This window comes from Podarcis melisellensis, assembly GCF_964234715.1.
Source record: "Podarcis melisellensis genome assembly, chromosome: 4".
Classification (NCBI taxonomy): Eukaryota; Metazoa; Chordata; class Lepidosauria; order Squamata; family Lacertidae; genus Podarcis; species Podarcis melisellensis.
The window spans coordinates 28,014,822-28,040,956 of record NC_138531.1 but is presented as its reverse complement, the minus strand read 5'-3'; the positions used below and the strand labels follow the sequence as shown (position 1 = coordinate 28,040,956).

Sequence of the window (26,135 nt, the reverse complement as noted above, 5' to 3'; positions counted from 1 at the left end):
AACCATTAGGTACCACTGTATACTCAAGGGAGGATTTCAGGATGCTATTTGGCATGTTGCAGAATACAACCACAAAGACCTGCCAGTCTGGAGGGTTGTTTACAGTCTTTACAGAGCTTTAATTCTGGATTATTTGCAGGTATTGTTATGTAACAATGAGCATTCACTGAAGTGCTGAGGAATTTTCATGAAGATTTTGAAAAAATAAAGAACTCCATTAAAGATTGGAAAAATGAGAATCAAAGTTTACAGTTCTTTCTACCCAAATCCTAAACTTTGCTGGGATTGGCATAGCGTGAATGGTGTGACTTTCTGGATTGTGGTTTAGGTATTGTTAAGAATTTGAATTTATTTATTGTAACTGAAAACCTTAGTTCTGAATTTTTTTTTAAAAAGGCAACAGAACATCCGTGTGAAACAAGCCTTCAAGCTAAATGATCGCATTTTCTAATGAAGCTTCCCCCTACCCCCCTTTTATTCTTGCCCTAAATAAAACAGAGAACCTTTTAAACCAAACTCCTTCTACAACATGCCGGCTTTCAGAGGAGTAAATAACAAGAAACAAACCCAAGTGCAAGCTCCCTTTCTCACCATTCTCAGCTATGAATGTTCAAGTATCATTTACATCCCAGACCACTTAGCTAGGTTGGGCAGCCGTGACTCACACATTTTCTAAAAAGATTTATGCAGGGGAACTCAAGGACAAATCGCCACACATGGAAATTCCTGCATTTTGGCATCAAAATGCTGATGACTGAAATTCAAGGACACAAATGTGGGTTGTGTGCTTTTAACCACCTGTACGTAATACAACAGGAATGTTGTGAAGAAACCTACAAGCAGTGCGACAGCGGAAGGTCTGTCGGCCTTTCCATTAAACTCCGTTGCTATTTGGGAAATCATAATTTGGACTTTAAAAAGTGCTTTTCCCCCCCAGTGTATCATGTTCTATTTACCACAGTCCCTTCCTTTAGATCCACATGCCAAAAAGTAAACAGGATTATTCTTTTAAAAGGCTTTAAAATGCTTTTTGCATTTTAGCTGCCACGCTAGAAGATAACCCCGTGTCGGCCTTTCATGTTGGGAAAGAGACAAACTGAAATATGTAGAATGGTTTGGATCCATTAAGGAGGTTTCTTAAGGATTGCTAGTGTGAATAGTGGTTAAAGTGCTGGATGAGGACCAGCATTCAAATCCTTGCTCAGCCATAAAGCTCGCTGGGTGACCTTGGGCCAGTGACTGCCTCTCAACCTAGTCTACCACACAGTGTTGTTGTTAGGATAAAACAGGGCATGGGAGAACCACGTTCACCATCTTGAGCTCCTTGGAGGAACAGTGGGATACAATAAATTGAAAAAGCTATATGGATTGCTGATATTAAGCCTTGGGAAGCCTGTTTTGTGAAGGAGGAGGAAGAAGGATGGGCAGTTCTGTGGATGTGGTCTTGCTTATACAAGGCTCCATGGAAGCTGGGGTTTGAGGTTGTATCAAAAGTGGTGCTTAGTAAAGCACTAGGATTTCTGCTTGCACCTTGGGAATTTACTTCCCGCCATGCCTCCCTAAATCTGGAGCAGATTTTGGGAAGGTTTGCACCAGGAGAAGGGAGGGAAGAAGGTGGAAATCCTTGTGCTGATGGGAAACTGCTAGTTGAATACCACCCTTGGTTTTGTGCATCTGCTTGTCTTGCTATTGGCTTCTTCTGCACTGCAGCTATTGGTTTTTGTAGTAGCAAAATGAAAAACCACCAATGGAAAACTCTAGGTCAGTCTTTCCCCATGGGACCTGCCAGATGTTGCTGTACTCCAACTCCCATCGGTCACAGCCAGCATGGCCAACGGTCAAGGTTTATAGGAGTTGTAGTCTGGAAATATCTGGAGGGAACCAGATTCAGGAAGGCGTCCCTAAGTTATTCTGAAAAGAGAACCATGATGGAGATTCACGTGCCCTCCTCCATTCTGTGCTGCTGAAGTGTGCTCCATTTTAAGACAGGCTCAATTTGTCAACACGCATATTGCTCAGGAAAACTTCAGACGGCGTTTTGAGGTTTCTTAAGTCCGAATACAACTAAATAGAAATCAGAGTGGCAATACTTACACTCTTTTGTGTTGGGAGGTGCCAGGGAGCAAGAGTAGCAAACCATTCCATAGATATTCCGCGGCCTGTTTTCTAGCATGTAGTAACTGCAATGAAAGGACAAGGCAATGAAAGGACAAGGCAGGAAAACACACACACACCACACAGCAGAACTGGCTTGGTAGCCTTCAGGTATGCTTGAGAAGTAAATCACTTTCTTTGCAAGATGAAATCACTGACTTTAATTTTTTTGTGTTACTCGTTTAATGGCATTATCCACTTTTTATCCTGCTTGACTAGAAACAGTCTCTCCTCCGCTGCCCTCATAAAGGCAATTAAATCAAGCATTCGAGTACATGACATGAGGTGGTATCACTGCCTAAATCAACAGATGTTTGTCCACTGCGTTTGCAATGCAGCTCAAGACATGTCTCTGAAATGAGACCCTCTGTGCAAGGATAATTCCCCCCCACCCCAAAGAAGTGATGTTCCAGACAAGCACCAGCTACCTTGATTTTGCTGGCATGCTGAGTATTCAGCTCCAGGCTAATCCTCCTGGGCAGGGAGATGGGGACTGAGAGAGAAAGCAACTTATGCAAAACCTACTAATCAACATCAGGTTTAGAAGACAAGCAGGGCGAGAACGTGAAGCTCTTTGTCGTGGCCTGTGTGCTTTCTGACATATAGGAATGCGCTTGCGTAAATCATGAGCAGAAACTTCTACAAGGCTCTAAAGACTCAGCTATACAGCTGCAAATAAAACGTTTTAAGTGTGTTGTAAGTGCAATATACAGTGTGGCACTAGATGGCGGCGGCGAGCCTTATAGAAAATTTGATGCTTATTTTCAGAACGTGTGTAGATTCCACCTTGATCAGAAGTTTCCCAAACTCAGGTCTCTAGCTGTTCTTTTGGACTACAATTCCCATCATCCCTAGCTAGCAGGATCAGCGGACAGGGATGATGGGAATTGTAGTCCAAAAACAGCTGGAGACCCTAGTTTGGGGAACCCTGCTTTAGATGTGAGGAAGCACTAGACCCGAACCTCTTGTACATTTGCAAATGGCAATATAAATGCATCCAAATTGTAATTAGTAATTCTTTTGATTTTAAAAAAACCAGGAGCACATGTTTTTAATCTGCGTTTCGGGATGTGCTGAAGTTTAGTCAAGTAGCCACATGCAGAATGCTCCCGGGTTCAATCCTGCTCCAGCAGGGATTTAAAAAAGACTCTTCCCTGAAACCTTGGAGAACCACTGAAAGTCTATATAGACAGTGCTGGGATAGATGAACCAATGGTCTGGCTTCGTAGAAGGCAGCTCCCTATGTTCCATGTGACCCTGTTGTCACTTTGAAAAGACAGCACATCTGAACATGGAGGCATCTGAAGGCATGGAGCTCCCAGCCTTCTACGAAGCCAGACCAGGTGAGAATGGACTCTGAGCACATTCAGCCAGATATGTGGTCAGGAATCCTATGCATCATGTTAGGGGTGGAAAACCTGTGGCCCTCCAGATGTTGTTGGATTTCAACACTCAACACCCCTGACCATTGGTTATACTGGCTAACAACTCCCAGCACCCTTAAGAAACTATAGTCCCCACCCCACAACATATATATATAACCAATATATATTTATATATAATAAAAAGTGACTTTAAAATCAATATGACTTCGTTGAACCGAATACTTTATTAATAAAAAGTAGTGATTTGCTTTTACTGGGGAAAGAAAAATAAATTTAACTGATCTGGTGTGTTATTTAATGTCACTATAAAGATCTAGTGATGCAATCAACTTTTCCATATAAAATGATGAAGGATCATATTCTGACCATGTTGATTTTTCATTTTATCAGAGCGATACTTCAGCCTCCTTTAGGGTAACCAAGAAATACTGGTTTTATTTTGTTTGTTTTTAAAATTCCAATAATTTGGTGGTCTAAAGTTCATAGTTACAATGGCATCCTTATATGGGCAAGCTTCCTCCCCTTCTAACATCAAAAAATATATTCTTCCTCCTAGCTTTTATTACAAGGCACTTGTTTTATATTTCATTTGCTCTAATAGCATCTGTTACTTTCCTTGATTTAAAACATGCTTTTTCAAGTGCTTGTATTCTTTACATAGAGTTAATTATCGTGCACTTAAATGGATGCAGAAAGTAGTGTGGCCAGCAGCAGGAATGCAACAAATATGCTTATGTCGCTCAGCATAACTGGAGTTTTTGTTAAGAGACCAAAGGCTCATAATTAAATCCTTACCCAGGGAGGCAAGGCCCACATTCTGCATCATTCTCTTGATCTCCGGGTGTCATAACTGTTGCCCGAAAGAATCCCTCGCAGTCCTTGTGCCTCCTACATATCTGGTACCCGCCTTTAGAAAACTTCTCCAACGGACAAGGAACGCAGCCGTAACCATCATCTCTGGTGCCGTATCCACACGTCTGTGGGGGGGTTAACAGAGTCTCTGAATTGAAAAAGCCACTTTTTAAACCAACTTTCAAGAAAATAAAAGAGAACATTAACAGCCCAGTAACACACTGTTTCCTGCAGTGTCTGAGGCCAAAGTTGGTGGTCCTCTTGACTCCCTAATAGCACTGTATATTAACGGAGCAGGAAAGCCCAGAGACCTTTCTGGTCTGCTGTTCTCCAAACTCAGTTGTGAATAAAAGGATTTTTGCAGCCACAGCGAGATGTTCTTTGCAGCAGCACGTGAAGCTGCTTTGAGTAAGCTTTGACACATCAGAGGTGCCCGGTGACCATTTGGTAGGTCAGAAGGCAGATAAGCCAAAAATGAGTGGAGCCGGAGCCAAGGGCGGGCAGGACCAATGACAAACATCCCAACTCATTCTAGTTTAGCCCCTCTTTCTTGACAAGTTCGACAAAGGCAATGTTGAGAGTAAAGAGGAGGAGGGTGACAACCAGGGCCATCTCCTGGGCTGATTGGAAGAAAGAAAGCAGGCATGTGGGGCTGACTGGGTAGACTGAAGGTGATGGGGCAGAGCATGGGCAAGCAACTGGAAGACCAGTCTCAATGTTTTCACAGCCATCCCCAAGCATAGCACCTGATTCTCTTGCGATGACCCCCCCCCCCAGTCCCTTCCATGGAGTCTTTATAGGTGTCCCATCACAGTCTGAAGCCAGGTTGTTTGGTGGGGATCTAGGTCTTTCTCTGACATAGTGCCGGGCAGTGTAACTCCCTCCCTGGGGAAGCATCTCTACTCTTGCTTCTCCCCACTGCCACCCATGATTTAACAACAGCAGAGCTGATTGCTTTTAACCATGATGTTCTAGATCTCATTGGTTTTCTTTTATTTTCTAAAAAACGTTCTTCAGTTTTGCAACATTTGCATGCAGGTTGTTTTTTTTGTTTTTGTTTTTGTAGATTTGCAAAACGAACAACAATTAAATTTAAAAATACGTTTACAGTGGTACCTCGGGTTAAGTACTTAATTCATTCCAGAGGTCCATTCTTAACCTGAAACTGTTCTTAACCTGAAGCACCACTTTAGCTAATGGGGCCTCCTGCTGCTGCCATGCTGCCGGAGCATGATTTCTGTTCTCATCCAGAAGCAAAGTTCTTAACCTGAGTTAATATTTCTGGGTTAGCAGAGTCTGTAACCTGAAGTGTATGTAACCTGAAGTTTATGTAACCCGAGGTACCACTGTATTGCTTCCTGGTGTTTTCTCTAAAACAAAGCCATTTTATTTTCTTGTTTGAAATTTGTAGTTTAGCTGTTGTGAGCTGCCTTTTGGGGGTGGGTCTTTTCCTTTTCCTTTCCTTTTCCCCATAGGTGTCATAGAAATGAACATGGCACAACACCCCAGCAACTTTCACTCAAGGGTGCCTTAAGCCTTCTCTTTCTCCGTGTTGCACTAGCCACAGAGAGTCTCTGTCAAAGTCCTTGGGGGCTATGGCTCTCTCTACTGCTTCCTCTCATCAGGAGCCAAGACCCTGATCAAAGGAGGTGGGGAGGATGAGATACATAAAGCACGGGACTCTGGCAGGACCTCTGTGACTGGTTACACTACAGGGAGGGCCTTAAAGAGCCCCTCAGCTGGGGCAGGAGAGGGCAGAGCCAATGTTGTGTAGCCCTTCTCCGTTCGAAATATGGTCCCCATTAAAAAGCAAATGTCGACGAGGACAACAGAACACAGGCCAAATAAAATTTCTTGATTCAGTGTAATTATCTGAAAGTGCCTTGGAGAGAGATTGTTTCTGCCCTGCTGGCCTGTGCCAGACTGCTTTAACATTCCTCCTGGAAGCATGGTGGCTGTTTCCTTCGCAACAGCCATGTGGTGACCATTTTCCTGACAGCGGGGGGAATTTAGTATAATGAGCATGGAGCATGAGAAATAGCAGCACTTGCAGGACTGTGTGGTGTGTTGGACTGCAACTATATTCAGCAGTACCGATCTCCTTTCGGTAGTATTGAAAAGGGAGGAAGGCTGAGCAGTTATTAAATACAACAACACTGGACTTCCAGAAGTGTGTAAGGACCACTATGGATAACGCAGTGCAGTGCAGATGTTCCTACAGCCACCTCTAGGATAAGATTGCAAGTATGTGAAGAACTCACCATATAAGGTTCTTCTCCTGGCTCACATTGCGGACAATCGTGGCACATTCCGGTAGTCTGGTTGTAGTACTCATTTTCGCCGCAGTTGGAATATTCGGCATTAGCAGAATAAACAAGTGACGCCTGTCACCAAAGGATGAATACTGGTTAATTCCATTGCCCAGTTTCCCAGTTGTCAATGCATCACATTTGCCTAAAAACAATACTATCAGAGGGTGAACCACTCTGACTTTTAATTTCTCTGCTATTGCCATGCCTTGTCACTCTCTAGCGATGGACAACTCTGTCCGTTTTGGTTTCTCGTTTTCCAGTCTTCATTTCTCCAATTTCCACATCACTTTGCATTAAAAAAAAACAACAAACAACACACTGCATAAAATTGTGCATTTTTGTGTGCTTTTTGCTTAATGATCTTCATCTCTGTATGCAATTTTGACTAATGGTTGCATGTTTGCAGTTTTTCCTAATACAAGGTATTCTTGTTGCTGATATCCTTGAGATGCAACAGGTTTAAGAGTAGTTGGATTTCATATTATATTTCAAAATATTTTCTGGGGAAGAAATCCTGATGATGTCTACAAGGACTTCATCTGAAGCAACTGTGCAGATATTAAATAATGTTTGCTCAGGTTAACAAAAGTAAAATTATGCTTATTGTTAATTTTCTAGGGTTTATAACTGTAGCGACTTTTCTGAAACATATGTCCTTGAAATACCTACCATGATAAAAGGAAACATTTGACTCCATTTACATTCTCCCATGTGCAGCATATTATCCTGATAAATTACCTGAAAAAGAAAAAATCAGTTGTTAATTGCAAGAAAAACATTTAATGGTGCAATCCCTATTCATGTTTAGTCTGAAGTAAGTTCCACCCTCCAGTAGCTGTAGTTAGGACTGTAGCTTCAACTTTAGAAGTAAGTTCTACTGATTTCAATATAACTTAGTCCCAAGTACGTTGACATAATGCTGCAATCCTAAACACAATTACCTGGGAATAAGTCCCACCGAACTCAATAGGACTTACTTCTGAGTCGGTCCTTCTTATTAGGCCCTGATAAACTCTGTTCCTCCTTTGTTCTAAAAGTGGGTTGTTCAACTAGTTTAGTTCAGTAGAGTTCTTAACCAATCAATGATTACCTGATGAGCGAGAAGAAAAAGTGAAGGGGAATCAACAAAATGTTGGTGTTTATACCAGCTAGACATGCATCAGATCAGATGGAGAAATGCTCTTCATAAAACTTATTTTGAAAGTCTCTCATTTTGTGGGTGGGAGTATGCGTGTGGAAGAATTTAGTGCATTAAATTTGGTTTAAAATAATGGTTTCTGGAGGCATGAATTAATCAAGCCTATATCAATTTGTAAAAATGTTGTTTGCAAGGAGAAGGAAATGGATGAAGTGATACTGCTGCTAATTAATTCTGTCTGTGCATATGAATCATTATCAGTACAGAGGATGGTTGCCTAATTTTCTGTGGCTCTCTACTAGCAAATATATATTAATTAAATGGTTTCTAAGGCTGTGTCAAGCTGAACAACACTATTTAATAGACGAGCAAGCCCAGCATTACTGATGAAATGATCCTGTAAGTAGTGCATTCCTATTCCCTGGAAATTATTTCACTACTGTTATCATTTTTTTCCTTCCCTCCCCCCCCCCCTTTTATTGCAAATTAGTGCTATGTCAGCATAAACTAAAAATTAGATGAGACCAGTAATTAAAGCCATCCTCCATTCCTATGGGAAACAGGATCTAACTCATTACAGGGTTCATTGAACCCAAGGCTATGCTGAACAGGAAGCAATAAGAGGTAGAGGAAGCTGCTCTTTCTAGAGAGGGAAGCTTCTAATTAAAGGCACAGTAGCCTTGAACAGTCTCAGAAGTTACGGTACTTGGTTGCCCTTGCTGACTGTCCACAGCATTTTAATTGTTTTTAAAGGGGGAGGGGAACCACTTCAGATCAGATCTGAAAAACGACAGGAGACAGAAAACAACACGCTAGCAACAATGTAGTCTGGGTTCTCCATTAAAAGCTGAGCATAAAATTATGTTAAAATATTGTTAATTGCTCACTATTATAGAGGAAGAAGAATGCACAGCCTGATATTTCATTCTGCCTCCCGCCCTGCCTCCCTGCCCCTTTTCTACTAGAAATAAAGATGGCTTTCTATGTATCTTGCTTTTGGAGGTCTTGCCCAAGATTTCCTGTTCCCAGTGTATAAAGTTTTGATTTCCAGAAAGACAAAATGTTCATCTCGAAAAGCCAGGTTTTGGAATTGTGCTCGACCTATACAGCGCTGTCTGCCCCAAGTCTGATCCGAAGAGCGTGGGGATTGGTTCCAGGAAAATGAGTGCAGCCTTAGCATCTTAATATTAGGTTTCCATGTCTAGTTGGTGGCCTTATTCTTATATGTTCCTTCTTGTCCTTTTCAAGCTTGTTGTGTGTTTTTTGGAGGGGGCTTTGTTGTTACATATGTAAAACATTCTGGGAAATCCTTAAGTCTCCTATATTAAAAGTTGGCATCTAAGAATCTCACCTAAGGCACAACAGAAAATTGATAAGATTCATTAATCTTTTCTCTCTCTCTCTTGAGAATGTATTGGGAGAGGAAAGAGTTAAAAATCCTGCTCTGAAGTAGGATAGCGGGGAGGTGGGGGGAGCTCAGCATTAATGCTGCTGCTGCTGCTACAACATGGTATATGCTGCAGGGATTGAACAAATTAAATATCTCTGAAGTTTTGAGGTGTGGCTGCGGCAGTGTGGTCTTCGCAGAAAACATTAACTACCTTTCTAGAAATTCGTTTCAAAAGCCCGTGTCAAATTAAGAGCTTTCCCTAAATCTCAAGGCAACTGTGACTGCATATGTGCTTAAAAAAAAAAATTTTTTAAATCACATACCCGTATCTTACATTTAAATTCGACATAGTTGAAGCAGTGATTATAACTCTTAACCAGCAAGCAGTGAACTCGCTTTGAATATTCCTTCCAGCAAGTAGACTAGCTGAGACAAGTTACTGTATGGGGATTGGGAAGGGATATCTCTCTCTCTCTCTCTCTCTCTCTCTCTCTCTCTCTCTCTCTCTCTCTCTCTCTCTCATTGCTTTAGAACACAATCCAAGCAACGTGGGGCACTTTTTAAAAGTCCTATTGATTTCCACAGGAGAGAGTGAACCGTGTGCTGAACTTTCTCATTAAATCGATGTGGTTTGAGCTGTGCAACTTTGGGTTGCGCAGCAGAAAAAACCCCAACAAACCTACCTAGATGCAGCCATTAGAGAAAACAATATAATTACTATTTTCTTCTCTTTCTTCCCCATACACACGTTTCAAGGAGAGAACCATATATCTATCATTGTGGAAGGAAAAAGGCCCCCTGCCTTAGGTGAACAGTTAGTGTGTTTAGATTGGCCAAACATTCCAGCTACCTGTGCATCATTCCATTGGATGCAATCCAAGAGCACACTCCTCCCTGTGCTGTATTTATCTGTTCCCTAACTCTGGCACAGGTGTGGAGAGCTGGCACATAAATAATGTTATGGTTGTTTCTGCAACTGTCACTGTAGACCTGTTGGCCCTGTTCCAGCAAAAAGTAGCCGCGCTTGTCTGACTGAAAAGTGAGCAAGTTAGTGATGGGTAACCTAAATTCTATGGGGACATCAGCATGTCCACTGTGCTCTGGGTGGGAGCTGCTGTGTCCACTGTGTCTCGGCTTTAATAAAAAGTTTGTTGAGCCTGAAATAGCCTTCCCTCTGGAGCAGCGTTCGAAACTCCCATTGTTCTAGGCACATTTTGCGACAGGGAATTTCATTAATGTTTCTGAGCTCTGGGAGCAGTACCGCGCCTAAGATACCAGATTAAAATTGCCACTGCTGGAACAAAAGGAGGACCTTTTTCTGCCTCCCCACTTCCAGCCACTCTCTGAGGATGGGAGAAGGGACCCTCATATTAGGGAGGTGGGCAGGGGAAGTATGGCTTTGTTTTTTGCAGTCTTCATATGAGGACTAGACCATGTGAAAAATTAATATAAGACTTTAGCTGCAGTTCATTCATTTTCAGCTTTGTATTCTTGTTATAAAAATGCGCACCCAGGCATTCTGTTGCAGCACCCATAACCTAGGTCAGTGTTTCCCAACCTTGGGCCTCCAGATGTTTTTGGCCTACAACTCCCATCATCCCTAGCTAGCAAGACCAGTGGTCAGGGATGATGGGAATTGTAGTTCAAAAACAGCTGGAGGCACAAGGTTGGGAAACACTGACCTAGGTTTAAGGTGCCATTTAGCTCCTAGCTTTCATATCTCAGTTTCTAACACTGCTCTGGAGTCACAGGAGATCAGGGTCAGCCCTACCATTGGGCAGAATGAAGCACCTGCCTCAGGTGACAGAATCTGTGGAACAGCAGCAACTGAGCACTCACCCACATGTGCCTCTGGCTATTCCCATTCTCATGAGCTGAGGCAGCAACATTTGCTTAGCTGCCTATCTTGCTTGTCATCGTCTTCCAATGTGTACCGCAGGAAAGTTGGGAAAGGCATAGTCAGCAGGCTGAGTGGCAGCTAGCTCAGATCCTGCTTTCCTGCAGGCATTTCTTGCATGTGTTGTTCAGCTCATTAGCTACAAACTGCACCATCCGCTTGAGCAAGCAGGCACAAGGTGGAGTGGCAAGGTGCTGGAGGACATGAGGCCTGCTCACTAGGCTAGCTTAGTGCCCATCAGATATGGTGGGTGATTGTGTCCCATTGCCTGATGACAAATCTAACATGGGTCAACAGTTTGATGCAGCAGCAAAAACAGTGACGCTCTTCTAGGCTGCATCAATAGAAGTATTTGTCCCGATCAAGGAAAGCCATAGTCCTGCTCCATTCTGCGATAATCAGACCCGGAGTACTGTGTCCAGTTCCGGGTGCCATAATTTAGATATTGGCCAGCTGGAGCATGTGTGGAGGAGGGCAACCAGGATGATCAAGGATTTGGCCACAAAGCCTTATGGGGAATGGTTGAGGGAGTTGGGTATGTTTAGTCTAGATAAGAGACAGAGAGGAGAGATGATAGCCATCTTCAAAGATCTAAAGGGCTGTCACATGGAAGATGGAGCAAACTTGTTTTCTCCTACCCCAGAGACTAGGACTCAAACCAATGGCTTCAAGTTACAAGAAAGGATATTCCAACTAAACATCAGGAAGAACTTTCTGATAGTAAGACAATGGAGCGGACTCCCTCAGAAGGAGGTGGACTCTCCTTCCTTGGTGGTTTTTAAGCAGAGGTTGGATGGCCGTCTGTCATGTATGATCTAGTTGAGATTTTTGCATTCCGGGGGTCAGACTAAACCCTTGCGGTCCCTTCCAACTCAACAATTCTATGATTCTCATCACTTTTCTGATCCTCAGGTGTTGCTGACCTACCGTCCCAAACTATGGCCATGCAGGCTTGGGTTGGTGTGGGTTGGAGGCCCATAAATTCGCTACATGTCTCATGTGCTGTCAGCAATGGACAAACCGTTCCCTCTGGTTTTCATTAATGTATCATTTACAGAGTGTTTTTCTTGGCCTAAGGTGTTAGTTTTACTCTTTATTTACTGTACTCTCACAGAACCTCTGTTATTTCCATTTTTCATTTGTAGGAACTGAGGCTGTTAAGTAGGTACGTTAAGGTACATGAGGTCCACATGAGAAGGGCTTGGGTTTGGCACAGACTTCTGGTTAGGGAAGTGATACGGAGATTAATTAAAACTACAGCAAACTGTCTCTATTAAACAGCCTGCATATTAAAGGAGGATCACCCAGAACCCCGTTACAGAACAATTTCTGCCCCCTTACCCAAGGTCATTCTCTGCTTTCCATCTTTCCATTCCATCCATCTCACTCCTCCTGACTGCTTTAGGAAACTCAACCAGCTTTAGATTCCCCCTTAATCCAGGAATGGGGAACCCACGACTCCTTAGATGTTGTTGGACTTTAACTTCTATTAGCCCTAGCCAGCATGGCAAATAGCCTGGGGTGATGTGATGTAGCCTAACAACACAGGGAGGGACACAGGGTTTCTTCATCCCTACGTGATTGGTCTCACCTTTGACAACAACACTTCTTCCTAGGAGTGCCATGCACTGGGAAACCCTGTACAGAGTATCTTGCCTCGTTACAGGAACAGGTTAATTGTTCTGCCACCCCCAGATTTCTTCTATTCCTCCCTTGGTAAGTTTGTTCTAAGGTAGAAGCTAGTTTATTATGCTATCAGGTGAACTGACCAAAGGTGTTTATGGACAAAGCTCGATGTGCCAAAACATGTCAGGGAAAGAAGGAGGAAAAACAGTATCATGAGGTAAATTCTCCACTAGGGAGCAGATGACAGCCAAAAATTTCTAAGCTGAGTGATCATCAGATTCCAGACACACAAGGTATACTCATCATATGTGTGGATCATGATTCCGGTGTCTATAACAGAAACATAGTTGTTGTTTGTTTGTTAAAAATATAGACATCACATTTCTCTCTCTCCCCCCTCCCCCCCTCCAGTTTTGGCAAAAAGATTTTGAATTAAAACAGCCTTAAGATGCTTGCCAAGATTCTCACAATTCTGTGTTGTTTTATCACAAGGTAAGCATCAAAAAGGGATTGTAATGTACATGTGTAGTGTAAAAAAATGGAGCCAGCAAAACACAGGGGGCCAATTTCCCTTATTTCATTCTTTGTGTTGAAACATTCGGCATTTTTCCTGCCTCAAATGAGCTGTCAGTCTAATCCAGTATCCTGTTTTCAATGCAAGTCAGGTGATTCTGAAGAAGACCTTCATCCGAAGCAGATGTGGTAAAGTAACCATAAAATGAGAAGAAGTGCAGAAGAGGCTTTTCAAAATTAACCTTTTCCTCCCCCCCTCGAAACAAATGCCTGTATTTTTCATGTGTGGTGACGATGGGATTGTTTCTCCTATGTCAATGTGGAATTTGAGGACTTTTACCTTCATCATTTAATTTCTTTGGGTGTCCTAATCTCTTCTCTGTTCTAATTTAGAGTTGAAGGTCACACCCACAACATAAGTTTAAAGAACATTTACAGCAAATAGCTCCCTCCAAAGAATCCTGAAAACTGTAGCTTAGAATAATAATAATAATTTATTATTTATACCCCGCCCATCTGGCCAGGTTTCCCAGCCACTCTGGGTGGATCCCAACAGAATCAATGATAATGATAATAAAAAATAAAACATCAGACATTAAAAACTTCCCTAAACATTGGCTAAACCAGGTGAGGGTAGTTGATGGGTCTCAAGCCCTCAGTGAGTTAGAGACTTCCCTGCATGTGAAGACAGGCTCTGGCAGACTGAGTGGACGAGACCAATAGTGGGTTCAACAGTCAAGAAGGCAGTTTCTGCCCATTCTGTAGAAGGAAGTGAGGGGCAGATGGGCCCATCTAGGAGAAGGAAAACCCAGAACCTAAATCTCCGCTGCCTTGTGGGATAGCTTCAGGAGAAGAAAAGGCTAAGGAGTAAACTCTACACAAATCCAGAGCAGAGTCCCTAAGATGGTTGGATGGCGCCTTCTACGCCTCCTTCCAGCAAGCCAAGCTGGTGCCAAACGTCTTGCTCTGCTTTCTTTTGGACCACATCCGCGAAGTCGAGAGGGGAGGGTCTTGACATCTGGGCAGCCCAGGACCTCCATACACACTGCCCAGGCTTTTGCCCCAAAGAGGTCACTTTGGTGCCGCTACAGCAGACTTCACCCATGGAGGCACACTCCATTGTCGCTCAAGACAGACGGATGTCAACAACAACTAGGGACCTTACACACTCAAAGCAGGAACCTTACCATTGAGCTACAACTCTTCCTCCTACTGAAGAACACATTGAACATAATACATTCTTCGCTAGTCAAGGCTGTCATTTTGAGACATTTGCTTATCTAAAACCATCTCTAAACCGCTCAATATTTAAAGTTTAAAAACAATATTATAAAATTTAGTTCTTTCCTTCTCTCGTCCTCAGTTTCCTATAGCGCCCTCCCTTATTCCTTGTCCTTCTTGTTCTCTTTTCATCCTCCACCAGGAAGTTCATTTTAAATGTGCCCTTTCTGCAAAATTATCACCAGATACGTATCCATACATTGTGATTGCACTCATGGCTCCTTTCCCACATAACAACATTTTGCTTTCCCCCCAGTATGTTCTGGTTCCTTATTTTCCATTCAGATCAAAAGTGTGATATGAACAAAAGGGCTCATTCAGCTGTTCTGAGGCTGCACTGGCAGATTTTTGGAAAACATGAGCTAGTTGCAAATCAGGGGCGCACTGCGGAAGGGCCACTTGACCTGAACTCTCTGCATAGCACACATTGGATGCCTGTCTTCTACCCCAATGTTAAGGTAAAGGGACCTTTGCCATTAGGTCCAGTCATGACCGACTCTGGGGTTGCGCGCTCATCTCGCTCTATAGGCCGAGGGAGCCGGCGTTTGTCCACAGACAGCTTCCGGGTCATGTGGCCAGCATGACTAATCCGCTTCTGGCGAACCAGAGCAGCACACGAAAACACTGCTTACCTTCCCGCCAGAGTGGTACCTATTTATCTACTTGCACTTTGACGTGCTTTCGAACTGCTAGGTTGGCAGGAGCAGGGACCGAGCAACGGGAGCTCACCCTGTCGCGGGGATTTGAACCGCCGACCTTCTGATCGGCAAGTCCTAGGCTCTGTGGTTTAACCCAGTGTTAGACCACAGCTTTTGGCTTCTAACTGGCATATAATCCCACTGTACCTAGAATATTTTTTTATCGTGGCTAGAATTGGGGGTTATTTGCTGATCTCTATTTTTTGTGTTCCGTTGGCCTTTGTTGTATTTTATTATTTCTGCTCTTAGCAATCTTGAAGTGCATGAGGAAAGGTGGAATGAAGCGAATCAGCCTAAGCCTGCTGCACTGGAAATTGGTGCAATTATGGCATATGCATTTAAATTGTCAGGAAGCAGCACCGGTCCTGGGTGGTCCTGCATCACATTATGATTCCTCTTTTAAATTTCACACAGGGTGGTTTATCTTGTTGTAATGCCAATTGCTGACGCGTCTCATGAAAGGAACTTTTCCCCCCACGCTGCTTCTGGGATGTGTTTCGTATTGAAGCTGTACCCAGAGACCTTGATGAAGGGTGGGTGGTAATGCCATACAGACCTAGAAGGCTATGCAAAGTACTACAAAGGACACAACATCTGAAACGTTCAACAATACAGAATGGGAGCGGGAAAGAAAAGAATGTGTGTGTATAGCAGAGCTTGTATCTGTCTGGAAATTCCCCTTCCCTCTCAAAGCTTGATAGGGGGTTGGCTGAGGCTAAAGTGTTCCTTGAAGCCACAGGGAAAACATTGGAAGAGCTGGAGAGGATCAGATAAGGGCAACCAAAGTGATCAAGAGACTGGAGCAACTTTCCTATGAAAAAGGGGGGGGGGAGCCTTTGGGGTTTTTTAGTTTAGAATAAACATCAGATTTTATGTCATGGAGAAAGCTGATAGGGAGAGGTTTTTTCACCCTCTTTCATAATACAAGAACTGCGGCTACCTAACCAACGTTGGAAGGCTTTAGACAGGCAAAATAAATTCTTCACACCGTGCTTGGTTATGGAATTTGCTTTAAAAGAGGATTAGAAAAATGAATGGAGGACAAGGCTCTCCCTCCACCATTTGTGCCTCTGAGCGCTCATTGCTAAGAATCACAAGTGGGGAGAGTACTGTTCAGCTCAGGTCCTGCTTGCTGGCTTTCCATAGGAATCAAACAAAATGGCGGACTAGATGGACCAGTCCAGAAGAACTCTCCTTATGTTCTTAGGAGGGCTAATAGGCAGTTTTCTGTAGGTTGGTTTTGGCTCAAGGTGGGGGAAGTCCCCATTCGCTAATCGTTGTTTGTAGGAACAGGATAAGGCCAAGCTGTGTCATCTGCATATGGGTGGCAACATGAGAACGGAGCCTTTTCTGCAGTGGCTCTCCGCTTTTGGAATGCTCTCCCTCGCAAGGCTTGCCTGATACTTTCACTACATATCTTTAGGCACCAGGCAAAAATATGCTAATTAAACAATCTATAGCCTTTAAATCTGGTGTGGTGTGGAGGTTATTGTTTTGTTTGTTATTATGGTGTGTATTTTTGTGCTTTTATATTGTAAACTGCCTTATGACCTTTGGATGAAAGACGGTATAGAAATTTAATTAACAATTTTGCTTGCAAAAATGTGTGTGCTAGGCAAAATTGCATAGAAGAATGTGTAAAGGTAAAGGTAAAGGGACCCCTGACCATGAGGTCCAGTCGTGACTGACTATGGGGTTGCAGCGCTCATCTCGCTTTATTGGCCGAGGGAGCCGGCATACAGCTTCCGGATCATGTGGCCAGCATGACTAAGCCGCTTCTGGTGAACCAGAGCAGCGCATGGAAACACTGTTTACCTTCCCGCTGGAGCGGTACCTATTTATCTACTTGCCCTTTGACGTGCTTTCGAACTGCTAGGTTGGCAGGAGCAGGGACCGAGCAACGGGAGCTCACCCCGTCATGGGGATTCGAACCGCCGACCTTCTGATTAGCAAGTCCTAGGCTCTGTGGTTTAACCCACAGCGCCACCCATGTCCCTAGAAGAATGTGTACATCAGGATAAACGTGCACCAGAATGCTCACCCAAGTTTCTCAAATGGATGCATTAATATGGCAAATGAGTAACTGAAACTGATGCATTTGTCCATCTCTGATGACAGGTGCCTGGACCTCTGAAAATCTGCAGTCAGAAGAAGATGCTGAGGACAAGTGCGACTTGCTCCTTCATGCCCTGACCACAGTAAGTGTACAGAAGCTATTTTCTCCTTGTTATGGTTGTGGGATCAGCAGGGTTTGCAGCAGAAGCAGGAAGAAGGAGTCTTAGGAAGGACTGTAGCATTTGCTCCCATTCCTGTGCCAACTCACAGGCCTGAGCAGGATCGCTAGGAATCTGAAGCCACACAGGCTGCAGGCAGAATTCATACAAGCCGTGAGCTTTGCAAGCGCTTGGCTGTGCTGAGAACGGTCACGTGCTCCTCCCAATTGCACAAGTCAGGCAATACCCTCTCTGTGAATGCTAGCTGCCTGTTGAACAGGTTGTAAATCAGTGCTGGCAAGCATTGGAAGAACAGACCAGGAGGAGAAAATCAACCATACACGTGGTAAACAAAAAACGTGGAGAGCAGGCACACACCTGGGTGCTCATGTGCCATTAATAGCAGTAATAGTCATAACACTGGGCTCTTGAAGGCCATCATTATGGATATAACCCTTAAGATCTAGTCAAAGGTCTGCTTCTTTAATTCCTTCCAGATCCCCAGAACCTAATTCTTCCCAGATACGGCGAGTTGGGTCACAGATGGAACAACGTCCACCAAATCAGATTCTGCATTTGAAGCTATACAGAGCTGCATACATACTATAACTTTTAAACACACCCCCTCAGAATTATTATTCCCAGCAACCCTTAACAAACCCCCCAGAATTCCCAGAAGCCCCTTCGCCATGCTGCCGTCCACCAGAGAAAAGTTCAACAGCTTTGGACGATTGATCCCAAAAAGCTCTTGAAATATGGCGTCCCTAGCTTTAAAGGTTTGCTGTGGGTGCTGTCTTGCCGGCTAATATAAACTGAAATTTCCCATGTCGTTTGAATACTGTCTCTCTCGGCCCCCACCCATTGCCTTTAAGCGATACCTCAGTGCCACATAATACAGTCTCCGGCACTGAAGAAACACAACCACACTAAACAATGTTTGCAGGCTGAGTTGTGATAACCACATCTGCTAGTCAAGAAATAGAGGATAATTTGATAGCAAAAAAACATCCCTAAGTAGAGTTGATGTATTGGCACCAGGATCAATAGATTTTAAATTAGCTACAAAGCTGGAGGGAGTAATGGAGCATTCAAGGTTTATTCTTCTTAATATTACGTTCTTGGGGGGGGTACCCCCCCTCCCAAGCCCCGGAGGAACTGTAGGAAGGTTTGATGTTCATCTGGAGGGTTGTCAAGATTGCAATAGCAATTTAATAGGCTGCCAACATGGGTGGTTGTTGCTTGAAGGCATTCCAGTGCGGTGATTTTCATATTATTATTATTTTTTTGGTCTGCAAACTAAAGATGTATGTCAATCAAATTTTGTGTAGAATAATTAAATAAAAAGTGGGAAACATAATGTCAGTACAACACATGTATAAGTTTTTAAAACCCAACATAGCTCTTTTTGCTAAATATTAAAACCCTTTACGTGTTGCAACTGGTGGGATGTATTTACCGTAACGTAAATGGTAAGAATCTGGCTCATTAGCGAGATGGGTGTGTCTCTTAAACCTGAACATTAGCGAGGAGGAGTAAGACCACTGCTGCAAAAGAGGTAGCAGCCTCTTCTTCTGGTTTTCCTGGATCCGCCATGCCTTTAGTGTGCAAGGAAGCACAATAGCCACCAAGCCCAGTTGGATCCTGCCATTTTCCTATAATATATGGGGTAGGGAACCAAAACCACTCACATCCACAATGATCCATTCAAAACATCCTGTCTTTCTATAGAAGTTTTTTTCTTTCTTTCTCCCAGTGAATGTTTGTATTGGGGGGAAAGTGAATAGCATTGGGTTTCAAACAGTGGCCCTTCCCAACCCTACCAGGAGACCTAGAGTGCAGTGGCGTAGCGTGGGGGGTGCAGGGGGGGCGGCCGCACCGGGCGCAACATCTGGGGGTTAGGGTTAGGGGGCGCAAATCCACGGGTTAGGGGGCGCAAATTACTTGCCTTGCCCCGGATGCTGACAACCCATGCTACGCCACTGAGCGAGTGAACCAAGGACATTTAGCATGCAAAGCAGATGCGCTATCATTGAGTTGCAGCCCTTCCTCACTAAAATGTGAGCAGTGCTTACTAAAGACATTTTGCTATCTAAAGCAAGGGGCAAGAACCTGCCTCCCCACTCCCCCATTTCATGTACAGTTAGTTCAACACTGACAACAGGACACTATTGGGCTAGCTTGGGCAGGCGGGCAGGACAACCTAGCTCAAAATCAACACCGTTGATTACCAGCCTTGACTAGATAAGGGGAAGACTGGCTTATGCTGTACTTTAAATCTGCCACAACGCTGATGCTTTATCCAGATTTGGCAGCCGACATTCTGCCCACAGACCTGTGGCCATTACAGCTAGTTTGGCCGTCAGGGTTTGAAACAGGATATACTGGGGCAACATCCAGAAACACACACTAAAAACTACAGATGTGGGAGGAATCCATCAAACCTGAATTCCAAAGTGGACTGGTTTGCCCCAGCCACTCTGTGCAGCTTCCAACATACATAAAAACATAATAAAATATCAAACTTTTTTTTTTTTAAAAAACCCTTCTATATAAAGGGTTGCCTTCAGATGGCTTGGGGGTTGAATAACTCCATACCCTCCAACTTTTCTCTGATAAATAATAGGGACATCCTACCGTACCCTTCAGATTTAATCATTTTTTCAACAAAAACAGCAACCACAAAAAACACATACAAAAACCACAATAACACTATCAACACAATTTTACAATTCAGATTTGAGTACTGATATACCTATAACTACACCTTTTTAACAATATTTCCCCATCTCTCCTCCCCCTACTTCCCACCACTTTCCGCCTTGTTGCTTAAGTATTCCTTCCAGATTTCTTCATATTTATCCATTCTTAATCTGCGCCGATATGCAGTTTGTTCGTATGTAACTAGTCTGTCCATATTGTCAATCCATGTGCTCAATGGGATCTTCTTGCGGCTCTGTTGAAAACAGAGTTGTCCTAAGGAAAAGCAGGACAGAAACCGGGACGGCCTCTGTAAACCCAGGACTGTCCCTGGAAAATAGGGACACTTTGAGGGTCTGGACACTAAGAGCCTACCCCAGCAGGGGCCCCACTGACAAGAATCTCCTAAACCTACTCCTCCTCTATAGCATTGCAACCTGCTCACCTGCACACCCACCTCTGGTTTTGGCCCAAAGAACAGGGAGAGCAGTAGGTGCCACTTACTGCTTGCTCATTGGTTCTTTGCTTGGCAGGCAAGCAAGTGCTAGCAATGAGAAGAGGAGCAGTAGCTGGTGACAATGACAGTGAAGAGGTTGCCCCACTGAGGGAGTGTGGTGTCCACAGACTCTCCAAAGCCTAGAGATGGCGATAGAGTTTGTATTCCCCCTTTTCTTTCTTTCCACTACATTGTTAACCTGAAGCCCAAACTGCAGTGTTTGAGCTGGAAGAGCTTTTTGGTGTGGTGTCGGCCTGGGTGACTTACTACATATGTTATGTTTATTTCATTCCGAATGCAAATCGTTTTTAAATAGCAGGTGCCACTGACAAACAGAGTGTCTGATAGTGAAAGTCCAGAAGGCCTTGGGAACCAGGGAAGAAAAGCGTTTATTTCATTTCTGTCGCTAATCATTTTTAAATAGCATATCCCACTGGCAAACACCAGGCAAACTTGCATTGCGGCACAAACCAATTTATCCAAATGACTTGAACATTCAAATAATGGAGGGGGAAGCTGTGAAAATACATGCCATGACAATCCATTATAGGCAGAGTTAGCCCTGACAACCTGAAATTTTGGAAAATAAAGTAGTGATGTATTTCAGTAGCGGCAGTCAATACATTTAATGTATCTTCTTTGTGTTTAGGCAAAAGCTTGAGGATCTGAAGTATTTTTAAAGTAGTAGGGGTCTGTAAAATAAGTTTATACATTAATTTTGAAGCTGTCTTTTCCCACCCTTCGGTTAAGGAAGCTTCTATTTCTGCGTGCTTGGACACTGAACTAAGTTAGTCATAGCAGCAGATGGTATTTGATTGATCATAGAAGTGACTGAGATGTTCAGAAGTTATAAATAACCATGTGATGTCCTCTCATGAAGAAACCATCCTGAAAATTCGAGTTCAAGCATGAATCAAACAAGGAATAAATTTGAGTCTTTTCTGTCAGACCCGATATCCTGTTCTACTGGTTCATGAGGGAAAGTGTTATCAGTGCTTTCTTAACTCAAGAATCTCAGAGAATATAAAACTATCTGTGGATTTTGAGGACGACTGTGTGAAGCCGAGTGACATCATTTTGCCATGGCTATGAGTTGGCAAACATTTCAGATACTGTTTACAGAAGAATAGACGCTAAGAAACCTGCAGGAATTATTGGGATTCAAAGTTAATCCTTTTATTAATGTCTTAATTTCAAAAGTAAGGATTACTGCTATTGAAACTCAAGATATAAATGTGTTGTCAAAAACTTCTTTAAAGCCATCCGGCTGTCTAATTTCTATGAAGAGACAGAAGGGTATTAATTGATTCAAAGTTCTTTCAGAATAATATTTCAGGAATTTTTGGAGGATGTTGCCAAGACACCTAGTGAAGTATGAAGTAAACTTGTAAATCTAAGTAACATTTAAGAGGGCCTATACCAGCAATTTCCAGAGAGGTAGGAGAGCTTGTCTGTTGTAGTTTGTCTGTTGTAGTAAAAAGTACAAAGAATATTCTGGCTATATTTCCTTCTGTGTGTTTGTTTGTTTTTTTTAATAAATTTTTTATTAATTTTTCAAACACATAATAAAAAACAGACACATCACAAAACAAAAACAAACACAACATTGAACATATATCAACTTCCCCATACCTCCCTTTCGCTGCATCCTTATTCCAAAATTCTTTAGCAACCCTTTAGTCAGTTTATCTAATTAACTTCCTTTTCATTAATTTTCCTCAAATTTATTAGTTACAGCTGTATTTCTCTACTTCATACCCCTTGACATCCTAACACTCCTCAATTTTACAACAATTTTTAAGATATATTTTAAATTTCTTCCAGTCCTCTTCCACTGTCTCTTTCCCCTGGTCTCGGATTCTGCCGGTCATCTCTGCTAGTCCCATGAAGTCTGTCACCTTTGTCTGCCATTCTTCCAGAGTAGGTAGTTCTTGCATCTTCCAATACTTTGCCAGAAGAATTCTTGCTGCTGTGGTTGCATACATAAAAAAAATCCTATCCTTCTTTGGCACCATTTGGCCAACCATGCCCAGGAGGAAAGCCTCAGGTTTCTTAGGAAAGGTCCATTTAAGGACTTTCTTAATTTCATTATAGATCATTTCCCAAAAGGCTTTAATCTTTGGGCAGGTCCACCAAAGGTGGTAGAAAGTACCTTCAGTCTCATTACATTTCCAACATTTGTTATTGGGCAAATGGTAAATTTTTGCAAGCTTGACTGGGGTCATGTACCACCTGTAGATCATTTTCATTATGTTTTCTTTTAGGGCATTACATGCCGTGAACTTAACACCAGTGGTCCATAACTGTTCCCAGTCAGCAAACATAATATCATGACCGATATCCTGTGCCCATTTAATCATAGCTGATTTCACCGTTTCATCCTGTGTATTCCATTTCAACAGCAAGTTATACATCCTGGACAAATTTTTGGTATTGGGTTCTAACAATTCTGTTTCTAACTTTGACCTCTCCTTCTGAAATCCTATTTTCCTATCCTGTCCTTCTGTGTGTTTGTGCAAGCATGTGAACAGAGAAGTGGGGTGCCAATTTCGGCAACACTCACTTTTCTTATGTTCACACCCTCTGCAGGCATGTGCCCACAAGAGGCTAGGTCAACAGTCAACTCCTTGGTCTGCAAAATGTTAGGCACCCCTGAGTTAAAACATACATTTCAGTTCTGTTAAAAAGCCAGAACAAATATAACAACAACCCAGCGGCCAATAAGCATTTCAAAACCAGAACACGCACAATTTTTCCAGCTCAGGTCATAATTACCTGCTAGAGGCCATGTAAAATGATGGGTCATTTAGACTCTCTTAAAAATATTGAAGCTGGAGCCTGCCTGAGCTCACGCAGAATTAAAATTCCACAACCGTGAAGTTAAGTGTCAAAATGACCCTGTTTTGGGTGCCTGTTGGCCAAATAACCATTGCAGGTGAGCACTCCGGCAGAGCCTTCAAGCTACAGCTCCATGATGCCCATGGAGGCCCCCTCAAAACTGCTTAGGACTACTGAAGCTCTATCACTAAATATTATTTGTGTTAAACCATTTAATTAGGTCACTTTCTTGCTGTGTAAACAGTGAGGGAGTTTTGGCATTCATTTATTTTCAATCTTCTTGAGTTTGAAGAAATCATGATAGACCCAGGTTGGCTGGTTCCCTCATGCATATGTATCTTAGTGGTGGTTTAAATGAGAGAACAATCTGCCACAACACAGCCACGGGCAGGACTTTTGCATCAGCCCAGCTGCAATGTTTTGCAGCTGGATCCAGTTCAAGCATTCAGCCAGGAGCCATCAAGTGTCGAGCAAACGTAAGCTTAAGAAATCGTGTTGGGCATGCATAAGAAAACCAGCCTCATATTACCCAGTCAAAAAACTCCAGGTAGTGCCAACGGCCATCTGCCCATGACTCATGTGTCTACCTGTACAGCAACGCTTCCCAGAGTTTTGATACCTGGGGCAAAGTTCCCCCCACCCATCCACCCACCAGAATAATATTGGAGAGGTAACATGCAGAAAGATACATTTAGAGTCTCTCAAACAACTCCCAGAACAAAGGATAGGCAGCTGCCTTGCAGCTGCCAGATAGATCAGTTAATATAGGAATTGCTGATATCCTCCCCTCCTCTTTGCTTAGTCACTTAGGAGTCAAGGGACAGTGGATTTTAGATAACTGTGATGTTTCCAAACAAGCTACCTTTGAAGAAGTCCTTGCTCCCTGTCTTGGAGGAATTAGGGCTGAGTGGGACCTCTCCATACCAAGGAGCACGGAGTACTTGATACATGTGCACTTCTTTCCAACATGCTTCAGTAGGTCTGATATATGATTTAGAAGAAGAGTTTGGATTTGATATCCCGCTTTATCACTACCTGAAGGAGTCTCAAAGCGGCTAACAATCTCCTTTCCCTTCCTCCCCCACAACAAACACTCTGTGAGGTGAGTGGGGCTGAGAGACTTCAGAGAAGTGCGACTAGCCCAAGGTCACCCAGCAGCTGCATGACATGAACCCGGTTCACCAGATTATGAGTCTACCGCTCTTGACCATGACACCACACTGGCTCTCTAGAAACACTACTGTGGCACAACAGGCCCTGAGGCTTTTGAGCTTTAAGAAAACAGAAATAAGACACACAGAAGTGTGTAGCATTTTAGCTACGTAAGCAATGGTCCTCAGCCTCCAAAATATAGGAAACGGTTTGCATTTCTGTGTTTAAACGTGCAAAACATTCACAAAACTGTTAGGTGATTTTCTTTGCACATTTCTAGCAACCAAACAGAACTTGTTGCCTAGTTGTAACCGGCAAAATGCAAATCGAAAATATTAAGGCGCTTTCAAAGAGCCGAGGCAGCTGTTTACTGACGGTGGCTTCATGCAGATGCTCACATCTGGAGCAGGGATACGGCTTTCAATAGACACGATTCGTTTAATCAAAAACATTGTGTGCCTTGAGTTAACAACTATAAAATGGCCCCATTATAACAATTTGCAAGATAAGTGCATTATACGCCCCTCGGCGAAAATGATTCCAACAACAGCAACGTATATAGCCTCGTTGAGAAAAATGCATTTAATCTGTGCCTCATGAGCCATTAAAAACAAATTGCTAGCACTTTCCATGCCCAGTCCACGGTTTGAAGTAGAGGTCAGTATCCATAAATCCTGAAGGATGTGAAGACTGGAAAGCAATAGGTGCATGACACTATCCCGTTTCCACATCCTTCAGGAATCACACCATGGACATGGAGTGGAGCCATGCCTTCAGGGACTGGAGATGCTGCTGACGCCTCCTGATTGCCCTCAGTCGAGATTAAACAGGTTTTTTTAGAGTTCAGTGTGAGCCTGGCCTTCCAATTTGGTTGTCCCTTTCCTGATGCTTGGCTGGAGAAGGCAATAGCACTTGGCGGAGGATTCCCATCAACCTGGAACTTACCCCAAAGGGCCTCTCGTTGGCTGCAAATGATGTCAATGCTTGCCAGGGGTCGTGGTGCATATGTACAGGCCCCACGATCCCCAATGGGGAGAGACTCTTTGTCCGCCATTTGCTGCCAAGGAGAGGGCCTCTCCTGTGTTAATGGGAACCACCTGCCACCCCTCGCCCTTCCACAAGGTGAGGCCCTTCTTTCCTTGCTGTATTGAATTTATTATATGTTGTCCTTCCTCCCAAAGGAGCCCACACAAAGAACAAGGGATAAAACCAATACTTTTCTTTTTCAGCCAAAACTCGCCGGAACTCAGTTCTGGCACATCTCAAGTGGGTGCCATTGCCATTACACGAGAACAAGGGAGGTGTACACCAGTGTGGTGTAGTGGTTAAGAGCGGTAGTCTCATAATCTGGTGAACTGGGTTCGCTTCCCCGCTCCTCCACATGCAGCTGCTGGGTGACCTTGGGCCAGTCATGCTTCTCTGAAGTCTCTCAGCCCCACTCACTTCACAGAGTGTTTATTGTGGGGGAGGAAGGGAAAGGAGAATGTCAGCCA

The 26,135-nt window shown here is 43.4% G+C and overlaps 1 protein-coding gene across 2 annotated transcripts in view; it reads right to left on the bottom strand.

Moving 5' to 3' along the window:
• Window positions 1-26,135, bottom strand: part of EDAR (ectodysplasin A receptor) — a 78,261-nt gene that overhangs the window by 12,765 nt on the left and 39,361 nt on the right. For both annotated transcript variants that reach the window (XM_081907442.1, XM_081907441.1), the window contains exons 2-5: window positions 7,373-7,441; window positions 6,653-6,775; window positions 4,335-4,516; window positions 2,095-2,180 (exon numbers count right to left, since the gene is read on the bottom strand). In XM_081907442.1, coding sequence (XP_081763568.1) covers window positions 2,095-2,180; window positions 4,335-4,516; window positions 6,653-6,775; window positions 7,373-7,423 — 442 coding nt within the window. In that variant the 5' untranslated portion in view covers window positions 7,424-7,441. The remainder of the gene's footprint in view (window positions 1-2,094; window positions 2,181-4,334; window positions 4,517-6,652; window positions 6,776-7,372; window positions 7,442-26,135) is intronic.